The 16,853-nt window shown below is 33.9% G+C and overlaps 2 protein-coding genes across 2 annotated transcripts in view; one reads left to right on the plus strand and one right to left on the minus strand.

The window, feature by feature from the left end:
* The window catches only part of LOC148954049 (uncharacterized), a 101,522-nt gene extending 88,115 nt beyond the window's left edge, over positions 1–13,407 (plus strand). Inside the window, exons 8-9 of the mRNA XM_089085768.1 lie at positions 4,443–4,727; positions 10,900–13,407. Coding sequence (XP_088941894.1) covers positions 4,443–4,676 — 234 coding nt within the window. The 3' untranslated portion in view covers positions 4,677–4,727; positions 10,900–13,407. The remainder of the gene's footprint in view (positions 1–4,442; positions 4,728–10,899) is intronic.
* Positions 13,408–13,455: 48 nt separating this feature from the next.
* The window catches only part of LOC148954052 (WD repeat-containing protein 36), a 95,867-nt gene continuing 92,469 nt past the window's right edge, over positions 13,456–16,853 (minus strand). Inside the window, exon 16 of the mRNA XM_089085767.1 lies at positions 13,456–13,632. Within this exon, the coding sequence (XP_088941893.1) occupies positions 13,483–13,632 (150 nt within the window). The 3' untranslated portion in view covers positions 13,456–13,482. The remainder of the gene's footprint in view (positions 13,633–16,853) is intronic.

A 16,853-nucleotide genomic window follows, 5' to 3' on the forward strand; every position in this document is an offset into this window, starting at 1 on the left:
ACTACAGGCATGATGTGTTGTACCAATATGCTGCAGCTGTCTAATTTTTATGTGCTTCACTTAATTCACTTCTTAAGTGGGACGATTTTGATCAATTTGATTTTATCTAAATCATTGACTGTGGCTACCTGTCTAATAACAATTCATTTTTAGTTACTATGGGCCTTGGTTCGTCTTTTACTTGATTGCAGCTACCGCTGAAAGCTCTTACTAGGTTGCTAGCTACTGCTGTAACCCTGATTGCAGCTACCGCTGAAAGCATGACGTGCTTGATGAAATTATTTTAATATATAGTTACCGTAGTAAAGTGGTAATGAGACATTCTGTAAAACATAAATGACTTGAGTTCAAACCTTTTTATGGTAACGATTAGGTAAAACAGGTGAAAGGTAAAAAAATATACTTTTAACTGTGATTTTCATAAATATGATAAAACACAGAAAAAAGCCTATGCTCCTTCAGTGGTTCCAACTCACGAAAATGTAAGAGGAGAGATAGCAAGAATTGCTTATAAACTGAATATAATAAATATTTTCGAATATCTAAGTTCTTTCTTTTTTTAATTAAAATACTAAGACAGGTATCTTTCAAAAAATTGAAGAGGGTTAATTAGGTTGATCTACCCCTCCTCCAATTATGCATCCTTGCAACCTTTTCTTTACAAGGGTGCTTAAGATTTTCTTTTCACTATTTCTCACATAATGTGTTGCCGCTTTCACATCCTTAAACTTGTGTACACAGATACATATTTGTGCGTTTGGGTATGTTTCAGTGTGGATTTAATCCTCTCTAGGTGTCATTTTTGTGTTAGCATTTGGAAATACGAACAATTATTCATATAATAATTTTAATGAAACAGTTCATGGTGACAAATTGTAAGTAAGAAAAGACTCGGGCCAATTGTAACCCAAACTCTAAAAACGGGAATTTTGATAACAGTAGACACATCAAAAGAACTGGAATTTTGCGCTGATTCCAAATATATATATATATATAAAAAACTACATAAAAAATTAAATAATAAAAAAATAAATTAAGTTCATTGGTACCCTCCAACAGCTACGAGCCTGAGAAATCTTTACTTGATTTTGTGTGTAATTTTTGTTTTATATATATTTGGAATCATCAAAACAATCAAGTTCTTTTGATGTGTCTACTGTTATCAAAATTCCGGTTTTTTAGAGTTTGGGTTACAACTGGCCCGAGTCTTTTCTTACTTATAACGGACAAAGATCTTGAAACTCCTCTGCATAAAGCTGCTTTGAAAAACGGAACATACATTTTCCGTTTATTAGTAAAAGAAATTCAGAAAGAAATAGTTTAAACCCAAATACTATGCTTGGAGTCTTCATCAACAATCAAAAATAAAAAAAATTAAATCTTAAAACTTGTTTTGGTGGAAAATTCCTAAAAATGACAGTGGAAATAGAAGAGAATTCGTTGTGTAGTAATGATAGTCTGTATATAAATGTAGCTTTGTAGATAGATCTATTGGACTGATTGCTTAGTGATGGATAGAAGTGGAGACGTGCTGTTTCCAGTATCAGAAAGGTATGATAGGCTTATATTAGCCGTCAACCCCCAACCTTAATCTGCTACTAATATAATCAATCAGCTATGAATTAAGACAGACAATGAATTAAATTAGATGAAGATTTATTCGAGTTATGTGTGCACTTATCCTGTAGTGAAGAATAAGTCCAGGATTTTAGGTGTTTTCTTATGTGCCTGAGTTTCGAGGTTATTTTTAATAATTTGTCTGTACAGACTTACTGTAGTCAGCTTGGCATTAAAAAAAACAAAAAAAAAAATTAATTTTGATTTAATGTCAGGGCGGATCCACATAACTGGATCAAGGCTCAAACCTAAAAGACTTATTACTTTCATATTGCAAAAACAATTATGTTGTTAACTCGCTGTTAAGGGAGACATTATCGCCCCCTTCCCTCTGGATCCGCCACTGATGTGTGATTGGAAATTAGGAATTCTAATGTCCCTTTTGAGAGTCGAAAGTGAATGGAAGGCAAGAAGCATTCCTGTCACGCCTCTTTAGCTACTCACCCCTTCAATTCTCAGATACATTGGATCAAAAATTTGAGATAACCATTTTGTTCAAAATGTAAAAAAAAACCTAATAAAAATGCCTTCGGGGTCGAAAGAATCTCCCACAGTCTTACCGGAAACTGCTGTAAATTATACAAGTTGTCTATTATTTATCGTGGTTGCAACGATAGCTACAACCTAGTAAAACACGAATACAGCCCATAAGTAAGCCAAAAAAAAAAGCCTGAAATCCCTAATAGAGTAGAGGCAAAACAAAAGTGCACCATTGTAATCGCTTTGGCGGAAAACCCTGTATAGGGAACTTATAGTCCCTTGACTTGAACAACTTGGAAAGTCACTTTTTTTGCATGGCAAGCATCTTTTTTCTTTCCGTGTTTTCCTTCTCCGCAGCTAGTGGGGCACTGGAACATCATAGAGATATATTTAAGGGTTCATGTCGAAGGAAATTGCTACATCGACTCGCTTTTGTAATTAACACAAAAAAATTAAATAAAATCAATCTTTTGGCAAAAAACTTCATTTGCGTATACTAGATGATGAATCATGTCATAAACCTGTGTTACAACCATAGATGACGTACAAATGTATATAAGGCAGCATCAAAAATCAATTTTATATGGTCAATTAATGCGCTAAATGTCGAGCGCGTACACTAAAACTAATTGATTTTTTGGGTGAAGTGTCAAGAAGGCTTGATGGTGATAGTCAAAGCATTATAGTGAAGAAAATATCAAAGTTTTACTGCTTAAAAAACAATGATTATGTTATTTGGTAATATACATGTATCTATTCACCCTGTTTTCGAGAATACCGTGAATTTTTTCTTCCAGGCGATTGATTAGTGTTTGCTACTTGAATTAAAACTGAATTCAAATCAAGTAGTTGTGGGCATCAAGCCATGGCTAGTTGTAGAAAAAGCCAAGACAGATAGTTTTGGGTGAGAGGCAAATCTGGCATAAGCCCTTTTTAGGACTGTATAAAAATGATGTCATTTCACTTGTTGGGAGATAAGTCTATCATCCATCCGTTCATACATCATTCCTAGGGCAGAACTAAATTTAGTTCACGTTTTACGATGAATTGCAAAGACTGTGCTTTTTAGCCATTCCTTTGGGCCGAAAGAAAAGTAGATTGTTCAGGAAAGGAACGGAAAGGTATCATAAAGAAGAATTTAAAGGGAATTAGAAACTTCATTAGAGGGGATAAAGAAGGAGGCTTTGGATAGATTGGGTCGAACGAGGAGCGTGCACAGCTGTGTTAGCCTCAGACTGCTTAGTTTTGCAGTGAGTTGCTATTAGTAGTTCTAGCGAGTTGAGTGTTTTTGCTGTTTTGAGGAACATTAGCCAGAGAGTAACGATAACTTATCAATATTTGCGTGACTGCAATAGACTTGTCTAATAGAACATTTACTTTATTGAAAATTTGCCCTTAATTGCCCCTCTTGTTCTCAAAACATTTTAATAAGATTCATTTTTTGAGAGTGAATGGTTTTATATCGATAGGAGAATAGTGTTTGTTTTTCTATATAATTATTGTAGAGGACAGTTATAACACCTTCTGATTTCAGTGCACAATACCGTATAATATTTTATAAAATATTGGTATTTTCTTGCTTATTTTCTAACTGCAGACTTCACTTCAGGAAACTTATAATTTTAAGAAGATAAATCAATAAATGGAGTTTTTGAAGCTGTAAAGAAGAATTAAATAAATGTAAACGAAAAAATGGGGAAAGTGTTTTCTAGGAGGTGGCTTGTTTTAAAGCTAACCTGAAATAGTTTTAGAACTTCGCCATAATTTCAAATACCACTTAAGCGCACATCATAATTAATTTCATTGACGCAGTACTCTTTCTTTTGCCATATCTAAATCAACGTAATCAAAATATCTATGAGTTTATTTTTTACCTTTTTATGAGTCACAAAGAGCTCGGGAAACCAATAAGAGAAGAAACTTGATTTATCTTTAGAATAAAGAAGAACAACGCCATCCCCCCACGAACTGACGAAATGTCATAAACATCGTTCGTGTTAACTGGCCTATATTCTGTAGACAAACCTAGATTTATTTATAATCTAAAAAAGTGTTTAAGATAAAAAGGAAAAGACTATCATAAATTATTTCACATCGGTTCCAAAGATACCTATACCACAATTTTGAATCAACATTTTCAAATTTACACTCAAATTAAGTTTATTTTAAATTAGCATATTTCTTCTAGTGGCGCACCCCTGCCGGTGCCGCTAGTACTTTTAAACTCGTATCAAGTTCATGTGTAATTGCCCAAAATTTGCTTTTATTGTGTTCTATATTTTCTTTGGTCTGAAAAAAAGAAAAGGATAAAGACTTTCTCTTATTATTATTTCTTTATATTTTAGCAACATATGAACATACATTTAGGCGATAAACCCTACGTGTGTTTGTTGTGTAGCAAGCCGCATACTTCAATTGCTGCATTGTGTGGCCATACTCGAGCTCGCCACGATATGACTGTAACTGAAATGAGAGAAAGAGTGAAGAATGGAGATATTATGCCAGACAGTGGGCAAAGAGCCAAAATCACTTTCACTTTACAGTCAGATCTCGACCATACAGATAGTGAAGAGGATTAGAGTCATCATAACTGACTTAGCAAAAGGAATCCAAGATTTAACGTTTTTAGAGTGAGTCTTTACCTTACTAACTGGTGTTAGTTTTTATATTGTAATGAATTGTGTGTACATCATTTGTCCATTAAGAAAACACATGGGCGGATACAATATTAATGTTTGGGCAGATCCAATGAACCTTGGGCTCCCCTTATAATATGTTGCCTCCCTTCAACCCTCTTATTAAACGAAAAACAACAAGTTTTTCAACTGAAAGTAAGGAGCAATATTAAAACTTACAATGAAGTTATTACGAGTGTTAGGAGGGTTGCCCCGTTCTTAATATCTCGCTCTTTATGTTTGACTTTTTGTTCCAATTATCTGAGAATGACACATGAAACACAAGGGTCGTTTAATTAAAATAAAGAGTTCTTTTTAATTTCTAAAAACGACTTACCGCGAAGAGCGAGATATTGAGTAAGGGGTAACCCCCTCATATTCATAATAATTTCTGTTCTTTTTAAGTTTTAATGTTGCTCCTTATTTTCAGTTGAAAAAATTATTTTTCTTATTTAATTTCTGATCAATTTTTAAATAATGCCGGGAAATCCAGCTTCCCCTCTATGGAAAATCTCTTCCCCCATAGACACCTTCTCCGTTAAAAGATCCTCCCAACGGAAAATCCCCCCCCCCCTTGAAAAGTATCTATACATTTTCGAATAACCAATACTATATGTAAACAATGGCAAAGTTCAAAGCTTTTACCCCTTCGATCGAAGGCCAATGAGGGGTCGAGTCATCCTCAAAGAGATAGTTATTAGCTCTTTCGACTATGCTGAACAACATGGTTATCTCAAAATTTTGATCGGATGATTTTGAGGAAAAATGGGCGTGGAAGGGGGCTAGCTGCCCTCCAATATTTTTGGTCACTTATAAAGGTCACTAGAACTTTGGATTTCTGATCAACTGAGCCCTCTGCCGATCTTCAGATCCGGTTGCTCTGTGTATATTTTTTTTTATTCAGTATTACGGATTAAAGCATTTTGTTAAAACTTTCAGGTGTCAGCATAGCTCAGTGGTTAGAGCGGAGGGTTGCAAACCCTTAGGTCACTGGTTGAAATCCGATTGCTCTCTATTTTTTGTTTTTATTCAGTATTTCTGAATAAAGGATCTTTTTATGGAGAAGTTTTTCATGGGGGAAGGGATTTTCCATGAAGGGGGAGCTGGATTTTCCGGCATTATTTAAAAATTGATCAGAAATTAAATAAAAAAACTAATTTTTTCAATTGAAAGTAAGGAGCAATATTAAAACTTAAAATGAACAGAAATTGTTCGGGATATTAGGGGGGTTGCCCCCTCCTTAATACCTCGCTCTTTACGCTAAAGTTTGACTTTTTGTTCCAATTATTTGAGAATGACACATGAAACACAAGGGTCGTTTGATTAGAATAACGAGTTATTTTTAGTTTCTAGAAACGACTTAGCACGAAGAGTGAGGAATTGAGGAAGGGGCCACCCCCCTCAAATTCATAATAATTTCTGTTCGTTTTAAGTTTTAATGTTGCTCCTTACTTTCAGTTGAAAAGTTTATTTTTTTTATTTAATTTCTGATCAATTTTTAAATAATGCCGGAAAATCGAGCTCCCCTTCCATGGAAAATCCCTTCTCCCATGAAAAAATTATCCGTAAAATGATCCTCCCACGTACCCCCCTTCCAATGGAAAATCCCCCCCCCCCTGAAAAGTATCTGCACATTTTCGAATAGCCAATGCTATATGTAAACAATGGGCAAAGTTCAAAGCTTTTACTCCTTCGACCGAAGGCCTATGAGGGGTCAAGTCATCCTCAAAGAGATATCTATTAGCTCTTTCGACTATATGCTGAACAACATGGCTATCTCAAAATTTTGATCGGATGATTTTGAGAAAAAATGAGCGTGGGAGGGGGCTAGCTGCCCCACAATATTTTTGGTCACTTATAAATGTCACTAGATTTTTGGATTTCCGATCAACTGAGCCCTTTGCCGATCTTCTAGGATAACTGGCTCAATACGATCACACCGAAAAAAAGGACGCATCCGTGATGTGGCTTCTGGCAAAAAATGTAAAATTCCACATTTTTGTATAATGGACCTTGAAACCTCTACAGTAAGGTTCTCTTGTGTGCTGAATCTGATGGTATGATTTTCATAAAGATCAATTGATGTTTTGGGAGTGTTTCTCCCCTTTTTTTAAATTTGGCAAATTTTCTCAGGCTCTTAAGTTTTGATTGGTAACATTAAACTTGATGAATTTGATATATTTTGAATAATCCTCAAAATTCGATTCTTTTGATATATCGATTGTTACAGACTCTGTTTTTAGAGTTTCGATTACTATTGAGTTGCATCGCTCTTTACTTACAGTTCGTTACCACGAACTGTTTGATTATTACAAATTTCGACCTTTTAGGGGGAGGATATGTCCCTAAAACCTCCCACTGATCCATCTCTGGGCATCAGCAACAAGAAATAGTGTTTATCGTGGGTAACATTGTACGTTGAAATCGTATGTTTATCGAGAGAAAGAAAATTACTTAATTGATCGAAAATGCAATTAGTATTTTAAAATTAACCTTATTTTTGCAGGATATGTTTTTTATTAAGTGTTTTTTTTTGTAATATATTGTTGTTTTTAAAGAGAGATAACTTGCTGATAAATAAAGTATTTGACTATGTGTCGGATCACACTGGAAGTGGTTTGGGTTCGAGTCATTATAACTCGAACCTGATAAGCTGAAGCTAGTATTTGCAGTCTTATGAACTGTGGGTAGATCTGCATTTATGTTCTTTGAGCAAATAACAGCAACAAATGGTGGTTTTCACGTCCGAATCTTGTATTTTGAAAAACAACACCTATTGGGATAAAAAAATAAGCAGTCAAATGGTTTTCGGTGAATTGGGTGCTCTATTCAGCAATGCAATCGTATTTCTTTTCTACAGCTCATTGTTTTCACGTAACGGTGTTATGCAGTTTTCTTTGTTGAATTCTCATTGTCGGCGATAAAAATCGATGATATTTTTGGGCATACAAAACTGCACAAGAAAACTTACCTGAGCTATATATATATATATATATATATATATATATATATATATATATATATATATATATATATATATATATATATATATATATATATATATATATATATATATATATATATATATATATATATATATATATATATATATATTTAATGGTAAATACAAACATTTCACAAAAAGGAAAGTCATAAAAAATTGTAGCCGAAATTATCCAAAGGAAAAGAAATCCAAAAGAAAGTTTAAGAATTTGGATTGGGATTTCCGGCTTCAGTACTGGAAGTACTATCTGAATTTTTCATCCTTTTTTAGTCCAAAAGAAAAGAAAACTTGGAAACACAAATTTACTAGCAGACTTATTATAAATAAGCATAGACACTGAATGTAACACGAACCATACAACTCACAAACAGTTCTTGGACACGTTGTTCAAAATAAAAGTTTATAAGTTCCATAGCGGAGCGCAAGCAGTACTTCCGCTATCCCTTAATTTTTCGAAGTTCCCCCGATTTCCCAAAAGAAAATCTCCCCAAAAATCAACATTTGTCAACAAATAATTCGTAACATTAACTACTAATCGTCAATTTCCTGGCAGACTGGAGAACCAAATTTTGTTTTGGGGAAATTCAGGAAAACTCCTTAATATTCGAGGATAGTGGAAGGACTGAGTGATATTAACATTTTTGCGGGAAGAATTTTCTTTTTGAGGATCCAAAAGAAGACGTTTCTTACAATGTAGGCCTATATGTGAGTAATTTGCTTGTTTTTTGTATATAGCATGTTAAATTGTATTAAGTAATCTTTGAGCTAGAAATGCTGAAGTTTTCTTGTGTGGTTTTAAAGAAAAATAAAGCCAGTTAGGTCTTTGTTGTTTTTTAAAGTGGAATAAATTTTCTTTTAGTTTCTTACATTCACGTGGCTTGAAAAAACGAATGTTACAACCTGCTTAATAGAAACTAAACAAAATTGTTAGAAGGTAGTGTACGAGTAACCTCACATCTGAAACACTTTTAGACAAAGATAGTTTGAATTGCAATTTATTGTAGCAAAATAAAAAGATGAACCATCGCAAAGAGCACGCGTTGGAATTTGGAAAACTCACAATTATTGTGTTAACAATATATGCCATCTTTTTAACTACCCAAAAGTAGATGTTCTTAGTGGAAAACTCACAATTTGGAAAACTCACAATTATTGTGTTAACAATATATGTCATCTTTTTAACTACCCAAAAGTAGATGTTCTTAGTGGAAAACTCACAATTACTGTGTTAACAATATATGCCATCTTTTTAACTACCCAAAAGTAGATGTTCTTAGTGGAAAACTCACAATTACTGTGTTAACAATATATGCCATCTTTTTAACTACCCACAAGTAGATGTTCTTAGTGGAAAACTCACAATTACTGTGTTAACAATATATGTCATCTTTTTAACTACCCAAAAGTAGATGTTCTTAGTGAGTCTTCTACTGGTAGCAATTCAAAACCGTGAAATATAACAAAAATTGTCAACAGTTTTCTATGAAAAATATCCGTTTAAATGATGTTGATGAGATTTTAGCCCGCTTTAACAGGTAATTTACCTTGGTCAGTATTAAGCGTGCATTCATGGATCCTAATTTCAACGTTGTCAAGCTTAAGATCCGAAGGTTGCGAGTTTCATTTTTTCGATCCGTTTTTGTAACCCTACTTTTATGTAAGCTATTATAGAACCTAGTCTTCTTGTATGTTCCTAAGATTCATTTCTTTAGGAGCGGAGATGATTCCGGACGGTATATTTACTTAAGATATGAGTCGTTTCCAAGCCAATTGGATAATGTCATACAACAAGCATCTCAGAAAATAAAAAAAAACACTCAAATTGTTAAAATCTTGTGGTTTAAATGTTTAGAACATTTTAACGTTTGCTTACGTATGAGTAGGCAATGTATTTAGCGTGTACGATTTGAAGTCGGCTTTGGAGTACTTACCTAGAAAGGTCCGTCATATTAAAGAATCTATGCGTGTTCTTCCCTGTTTTCTTGTTTGTCTAGAAAAATAGAAGGAGAAAAGATGATATTTAATTTTTATATATGACATATAAAAATTAGCTTAAGAATTCCCACGGGGAAACCTCTTGAGTAAGTCCATATTCAATTTTTCTGTGTGTTGTGGTGACAATTAATATTAGTTTCGATGTGAATCATATTTTATTCCTTATTCTTCTTTATTGGTGGAACTGTTTCTGTTCACCCAGGTGGGACTAAGACGCAAAATTGCATGTGTTTGCGTGAAAGCTCATTTTTGTGGTTGTTTTGTTTTTATTAAAGGAATTGGTAAAACGACATATAAAGGGGTTGGTTTGGGTTATTAATAGTATTTGGCAAAATAGACATTTTTTCTTAGAAAAATATATATTTTTAGGAATGAAAATACAAGTTAAACCGAACCGACAATTTTGATTCGAAGGAAGAGGGAGGGGTAAACTATGATGCACATCATTTAATGTCTTTCTGGCTAATACATATGAGTAATCAAAAATTACACGAAAGTCTCAATTTTTGATAATGTAACAGGTAAAACTACCTATAGACGATTGTTTTGATAACTCTGCCCCCTCAGAAATAGTTTTAGCAGTGTTGTTTTTGTGCTCTCGCTGGTTATTTGGTTTGGAACGAGAGTCAGTGGCGTAACTCTAAGTTCAGTCAGAGTTGCCTCAGCTCTAAAAGGGTACCTGGAGAGATCTGGGGAAGGTGAACAGGAAGGGAGTCCAAAAGCTCAGGATGACTAGTCCCCAACTCCCTATTGCATTTCCTGGCCGAAGGACCATGAAACGGAGATGAGCACCACTGGTTTGAACTTTAGAGTCTTGTGCCGTATCCTTTGTCCTTGTCAGGACTGAAACCTGCCAAATGGATTAAAGCTTTTGTGTTCAACAAAATAAAAATAAATTGGGGATTTTTAAATTTTAGAGCCTTTCAGAATAAAAATATTTCATTTTTAATTTTCATGATAATGGTTTGTATAGATTATAAATTTTCAATAGCGCCATTGTATCAAATGGTAAAGTTCGGATGCCTCTAGAGGTCTCCTTGATACGTTCCGACTCAAAACAAAATCCAATTTTCTATATAACGTAGTAACCTAAAACTGCAATTATTTAAAACATTTTTTTTTTCACAGTAAATCTGTTTTGATTTTGGAAGAGCTGAGACATTTATATCAAAGTCCGGTGGTGTTTCATCTTTACGTTTGATCGTTTGTAATATGTTAATTGGTATGGACAGTTTCCTGAAGATTACAAAACAGGATGGATGAATCTAAAATGATGTCATAAGCCGTTTCAATATGCTGCAACTTCTCTGATGTGCTAATGGTGACCAATAAAAAAATGTGTAGTTTCTAGAGTGATTAATGCTGAATAAAGCTGTGAAAGATATCGCAGCTGAGCTTTCAACTGTTCTACTTGATTGAACATTTCTATCAATTTAGTGCGTGTACATCGGTACAGGTAGAGATGGGTTTGTTTCCTCTCAAAGAAATGAGTATGACTTCGATTCAAAGAAAATAGGGTTAATTCATCAGTAGTGTGATTTGCCAAATATAGCGGATTTTTGCTATTTATTAATTGGTCAGGAGTGCTGCACTAATCGTTCTTAGGCAATATTTAATAATTTATAAATTTTAAAATATGAAGGGGTTTTCAGTTAATGTTTTGGGCGAGAAGCACCGGGAATAGTTGATACTGTTTCCACTTGCGAATCGAAATCTCTGCAAGTTTCCATTTTGGACAGCGTCTTTGAGAATAAGGCAATTGCGCTAGAACATGAAATCGGATATTTCGGCTAAAAAGCAAAAACTAGGTGGATTTTTTTTTCGCAAAAAGCCACCCTTTCACTCTTTAAGGATTTTCGATTGCAAATTAGAATTTACAGAAGAGCCTCCTGAAAGTGCACAGATTTTTTTTCTGTATTTGAAAACTGAATAATTATTGAAGGTGCAAATGTTCTAGAATCTAGAATATACAGGAATCCCTTAATAGATTACCTAGAGTCAAGATAACTTATTATCTAGATTATTTATCTTTTGCCTATGACAAAAATAAAAGAAAACAGAAAAGCTTGGTTTTCTGCTGAATTTATAAGATTAGGACCAAGTCTTAACCAGGGGTGAAGGAGGGTCTATGTTTAAAACTTGCTCTAGAAATATTGGGAATAATGCAACAATAAGAATCTTTGCTGTGTAATTTTCTTTTACTTATGTCCAAGGCCAAAAATCTGGATACAGCCCTGAACAGAATATAAATATTTGGATTGGTCCTAAATTTGTTACTCTGTGAAGGAGTCAACTTCTTCCTTTTGGTGTGAGTCTTATTTTCTTTCCTCTTGAAAGTTTCGACAACGTGCACGCATGTTAGTTACTATCATGAAATAAATTTATAGTTGCTTTCTATTTTGATGTTGTGCAAGGTCTTGTATTTGTACTATAATATTAGCCTCGACTCTTTGTTCAGATGTTTCGTGTTTTTATTTTTTGTTTCATGTCTGCCTATAATTAAAGGGCTTATGCATTGTTTTTATAATTTTTTATGCTCCAAGTTTTTGTTTCTTAGCCTAAATAGACTTATAAGTTCGAAATAATAATTGAGGGTACAAAAGTCAACAGAAAAATCCGAATTTTCCACTACGGAGCTGGGAAAATTTTGAAAATCTGGTTTTTATTCAAATAAAGCCAGCTTTTTCACTTTGATTGGCTTAATTGTTTTTTACTCATTTCAATACACTCTTGGTTTCCCCATTGGTGAGGAATCGGGGATGTACTGTTGTGCACCTATACATTGCTTCACTTTAATATATCCGCGGTATGGTGGAAGAAAACGAATTTGAAGTTTAAATGCGAAACCAAAAACAATATTATTGCATATTTATATTAAAAAAAAAAAAAAAATCATTTATAATTTTTTTTGTGATAGTAAGCCTCCAAACTGTCTTCCTGTTCCTTTGAATGTTCTTGATAGTTCTGAAAACCTGGGGATGAAAATTCATGCTAAACTAAGAAACTGGTTAAAATGATTTTCATGTCAAAAGCACCACTTCTTTCACAAAAGTAATATTAGAAGAAAAAAAAAACTATGTTGCGGGACATCACGTGACCATCGCTAGTTTCATCTACCTTCTTTAAAATAGACATACATCTCAACATGCTATCAAAGGTGAAGACCCCCCCCCCCCCCTAGAGGACTTTTAGGAGCGTTTTAATTCATATTCGAAAAACGTTGTTAGTAAGTCGATTACTTCTGAGGATGACAAATGATGATGTTGTGTTTCTTTCTGATGTGACTAAATAATAGTAGTAGGGGTAAACCAGAATGCGTTATGTTACTGGACATAAATGTTATGGTTAAATAATATGTTATAGGAGAGGACGAATTGAAAAATGTTTTTTTTTTGCTGAAATGAAGTACTAGTTGTTTGTTGGGCCTTCTCTAATCCGGAAATTTTTTTTTATATGTATAGCTCCAGTCGAACGATTACTGAACGAAAAAAGGAGATTTGCTAAAAAAACTAACTTTTAGAGCTTGTTGAAGGGAAAATAAGATAATTGATCGAAGGAACTGATTGTGCGCTGAGTTGAAGTAGGGATGGGGCTATCAAACCACTTTGAAAGAAGATGCTACGCGTAGCCTTTTGAATTCCTATAGCTGTTAACTTCTTTGTGCGTAATGCTTAATTTAGATAATAAGTGTGCCATTATTTATTTCTTTTCCTATAAAACTGAATGTTTCATAAAAGATAATAAACAAAGACTATAATTGATTTCTCTCTGAAGCTTTGTCCAATCTAAAGACTGTTGCTCAAGTAAAGACTTGACTTTTTCAACCAGATCTGAATTCTCTGACGTTGCTGAACCATGGACCTAGAAGTAAAATAAACCAAGCTAAAGATTATATGTAGTAAGATACGTAAGGGCCTATGACCCAACGAAAAAAAAATATTATCCAGTGGCAGTTTTCAGAACTATTTCATTAGTAATGTTGGATGTGTTGATTAAAACGGCTTTTCTATAAGAAATATATGAACATAAAGCTTCAAAATTGACATCACAAGTTCAACTAGGAAATGAAGAATCCAAAAACGAATTTATTTCCTCGGAAGTACTTTTCACTTTACCTGTAGGTGCGCCCTAACACGATGACTTCCAAGAGACAACTGTGGCGTTAAACACGTGTATAAATTCAAATTCTTAACATTTGCAAAATTTTGCACCAGATAAGAAATAAAGGCTATGACTTGATTGCTATTGTACGAATATGTTGTAGTTCAGGGTGACGCAAGATGCCAGATAATGCTTTTTTTTGTTTAGGGTTTTGAGTCAAATTTACCATCTTCTTATTTATGATCTTTGAAACTGAATATTTGAAGACATTGGCGAAAACTATGATGTCTTAATATGATATAGTAGAGAATTCAAAACTATTCTGAAAGATATTTCTACGACAATGGAATAGACCAAATAAATAAATTTAGTGTATCTCCTAGGTAGGCAAGTAAGCTTTCTAGGAAATACAGCAAAGTTTTGCTCAAACACAATTATTTTCCAATAAAATAAGTGATCACAAAGTGAAATATACGCAAAAGAATTTTTCATGGTTGAATGATGTTGATTGTTGGTGGCAATATTTGGTTTGATTCATATTAAACTATTAAAATTTAGCTCGATTGTTAATTAGCCTGAAATATTATTTTGGTATTCCAAAATCTACTCATTTTTCCTTTGACTTCTCTGAAAAAACTTGCCTCCCTCTCTATCCCCAAAATAGAGAAAATAAGATAGCATTACCTAGTTTTTTGTTATAACACATGTAATGACGTACGGGATGTCATGAATGACTGATATGCCGCTAGTCTTACACCCAGTTAAAAAAGAAATTGTGCACCTGTTCAACCTTCACTTGAAGGAATTAGCACAAGGCTATGACCGTATTACTCCTTCAAGAAGAAGGTTCGAAACGTGCAGCAAGGTAGTTCCAGTTTTTCCTTTGAAGGAAATCAGAGAGACCTGTGTTCCCACGTTTTTGTCTTATTGCCTGCCCAAGCGGTGGCATAAAGAGAGGCAACTTCTCACAAGGAATTGATAGGATATCCTTAAAAAAAAAAAAAAACATTTATTTACACCATATCAAACCTTGTCTTTAAAGGCAGCAGTTGGTCTTTCAGCGCTATATCCTACCCCATTAGCCCTATTCTGGATCATTTTGAAAGGTATCAAGTGAGTTTTAGGAACCTCAGTACCAAGCGGTCATCTATTGTCAACTCCAGTCTTTCTAACGCCGATAGATTATATCTGATCAAATATGACACTTGAAGGAGGATCACCTGAGGAATATATTCCCGAAGGATGAATTCCCTTCATGACTCTATTTTTCCAGATGAAATCAAATGACGGTACGGGACTTTCGATCGAGAGGTTGGCAACTCCTTTTTTTTAAAAGCATAAAAGTCAACCAGCCAAGTGTTGATCTCTTGGAGATTTGCTTGAATAAACGGAGAAGTAATTATAGAGTCTGTTCTTTGCCAAAACCGTCAAAACGAAAAAGCGCCAAGTACAATATAATAGAATTATTGTTTAAGAATTATACTTTAATTTCTTAGTTCTTCCGTTCTTTCTCCAGCCAAAAAACATCGGCAAGAATTGGGGGTAACCAAAGTGAAACTTAAAATCATTTTTGCAATTTTTTTTTTATTATTATTTTTTTTTCTACATCCAAACGCTCCAACAGAACAAAAAACTGCAAACTTTGCATTAGTAAAGACATAGCCATGCTCGTGTTTTACTTCTAGACGAGGAGATTAAGAAGTGTTCCGCGTAACAGCCGATTAAGAAAAACCCACGTAATATAGCGACAAATTTCCTTTTGGTCAGCTTCCTGTTTTTTTTTTAGATAAAAACTCATCCCTCACATTTTCGCCGAGCGGGAGAATTTACGTTCAAAAAGACTTAAAAGAGATATTTACTGAAATTAAGACTATGTTATTGAAAATTCGTGTGTGTAATGTCAATCAAAGCCAAATACAACATCTTTTATACACTAAAAAATACCTTAGAGGTTTTTAATTTACTCCCCACTTGAAAATCGGCTCTACGGACATAAGTTCCAGTGGAATACGCAATTAAATTAAAAAATATAATAACAATTTACATTTATTAACACTTATACAGTTATTATTATATATGATATTAATGTCAAATTAATACTCGAAACATTAAATCTCGAAACAACTGCTAATAAATTTATAAACAGAACAAATAAAATAAAAGTTCAAAATAGGGATAAAATCCTTTTTAATAGACAGTGTACAGAAAATTCACAAAAATACCAGATATTTCGGTCACATATACAGTGACCGTCATCAGTAGTAAAACTGAAAACTGAGTAGGAAATATCTGGTATTTTTGTGAATTTCTATACACTGTCTATTAAAAAGGGTTTTATCCCTATTTTGAACTTTAATTTTATCGTCATGGAAAGGCAGTGTGGTCTCCGAAATTATCTAAAACAGAACAAACTTGTAACCCTTGTGTCTTCATAGAAGGTAGTAAAGACAAACATGGCTTCGATATTTAAAAACTTAAGTATCATGTTAATAAGTATTTTACAACAACGTGTCCACAACAACAACTATGTTGGAAAAACAGGGGTTCAAGTCCTGGTCTTTCTGGTTATTTAGGTTGGGACGGGGATCATTGGCGTCGAGCCAGCTCTAAGTGGGTACCTGAAGCAATCTGGGGAAGGTAAACAGGAAGGGTGTGTGAAAGCACAGGATGACTGGCCCCCAACCCCCTAAATTATGCCACTTCCTGGCTTAAGGGCCATGAAACGGAGATCAGTATCGCTGGCATGGACTCTAAAATCCAATGCTGTATTCTTTACCTTTTTACAATAAATTTTAAAAACTTAGGTAGAAAATGCACTATGTGAGGCTTTATGTAGTCCCCTCCTCCCCAGCATAAGATTCATTATGATCCAACTCAATATCCAGTGTGCAATAAAACAATACTCTATAACCATTTAGTTTAACTGGATATATAGTTAATAATAACGGTTAGTTTTTTTGGACTGTATGTGCGTAGGATTG

Source organism: Artemia sp. Qi Xiang Cuo, chromosome 3 (genome assembly GCF_049724085.1).
Source record: "Artemia sp. Qi Xiang Cuo chromosome 3, ASM4972408v1, whole genome shotgun sequence".
Classification (NCBI taxonomy): domain Eukaryota; kingdom Metazoa; phylum Arthropoda; class Branchiopoda; order Anostraca; family Artemiidae; genus Artemia; species Artemia sp. Qi Xiang Cuo.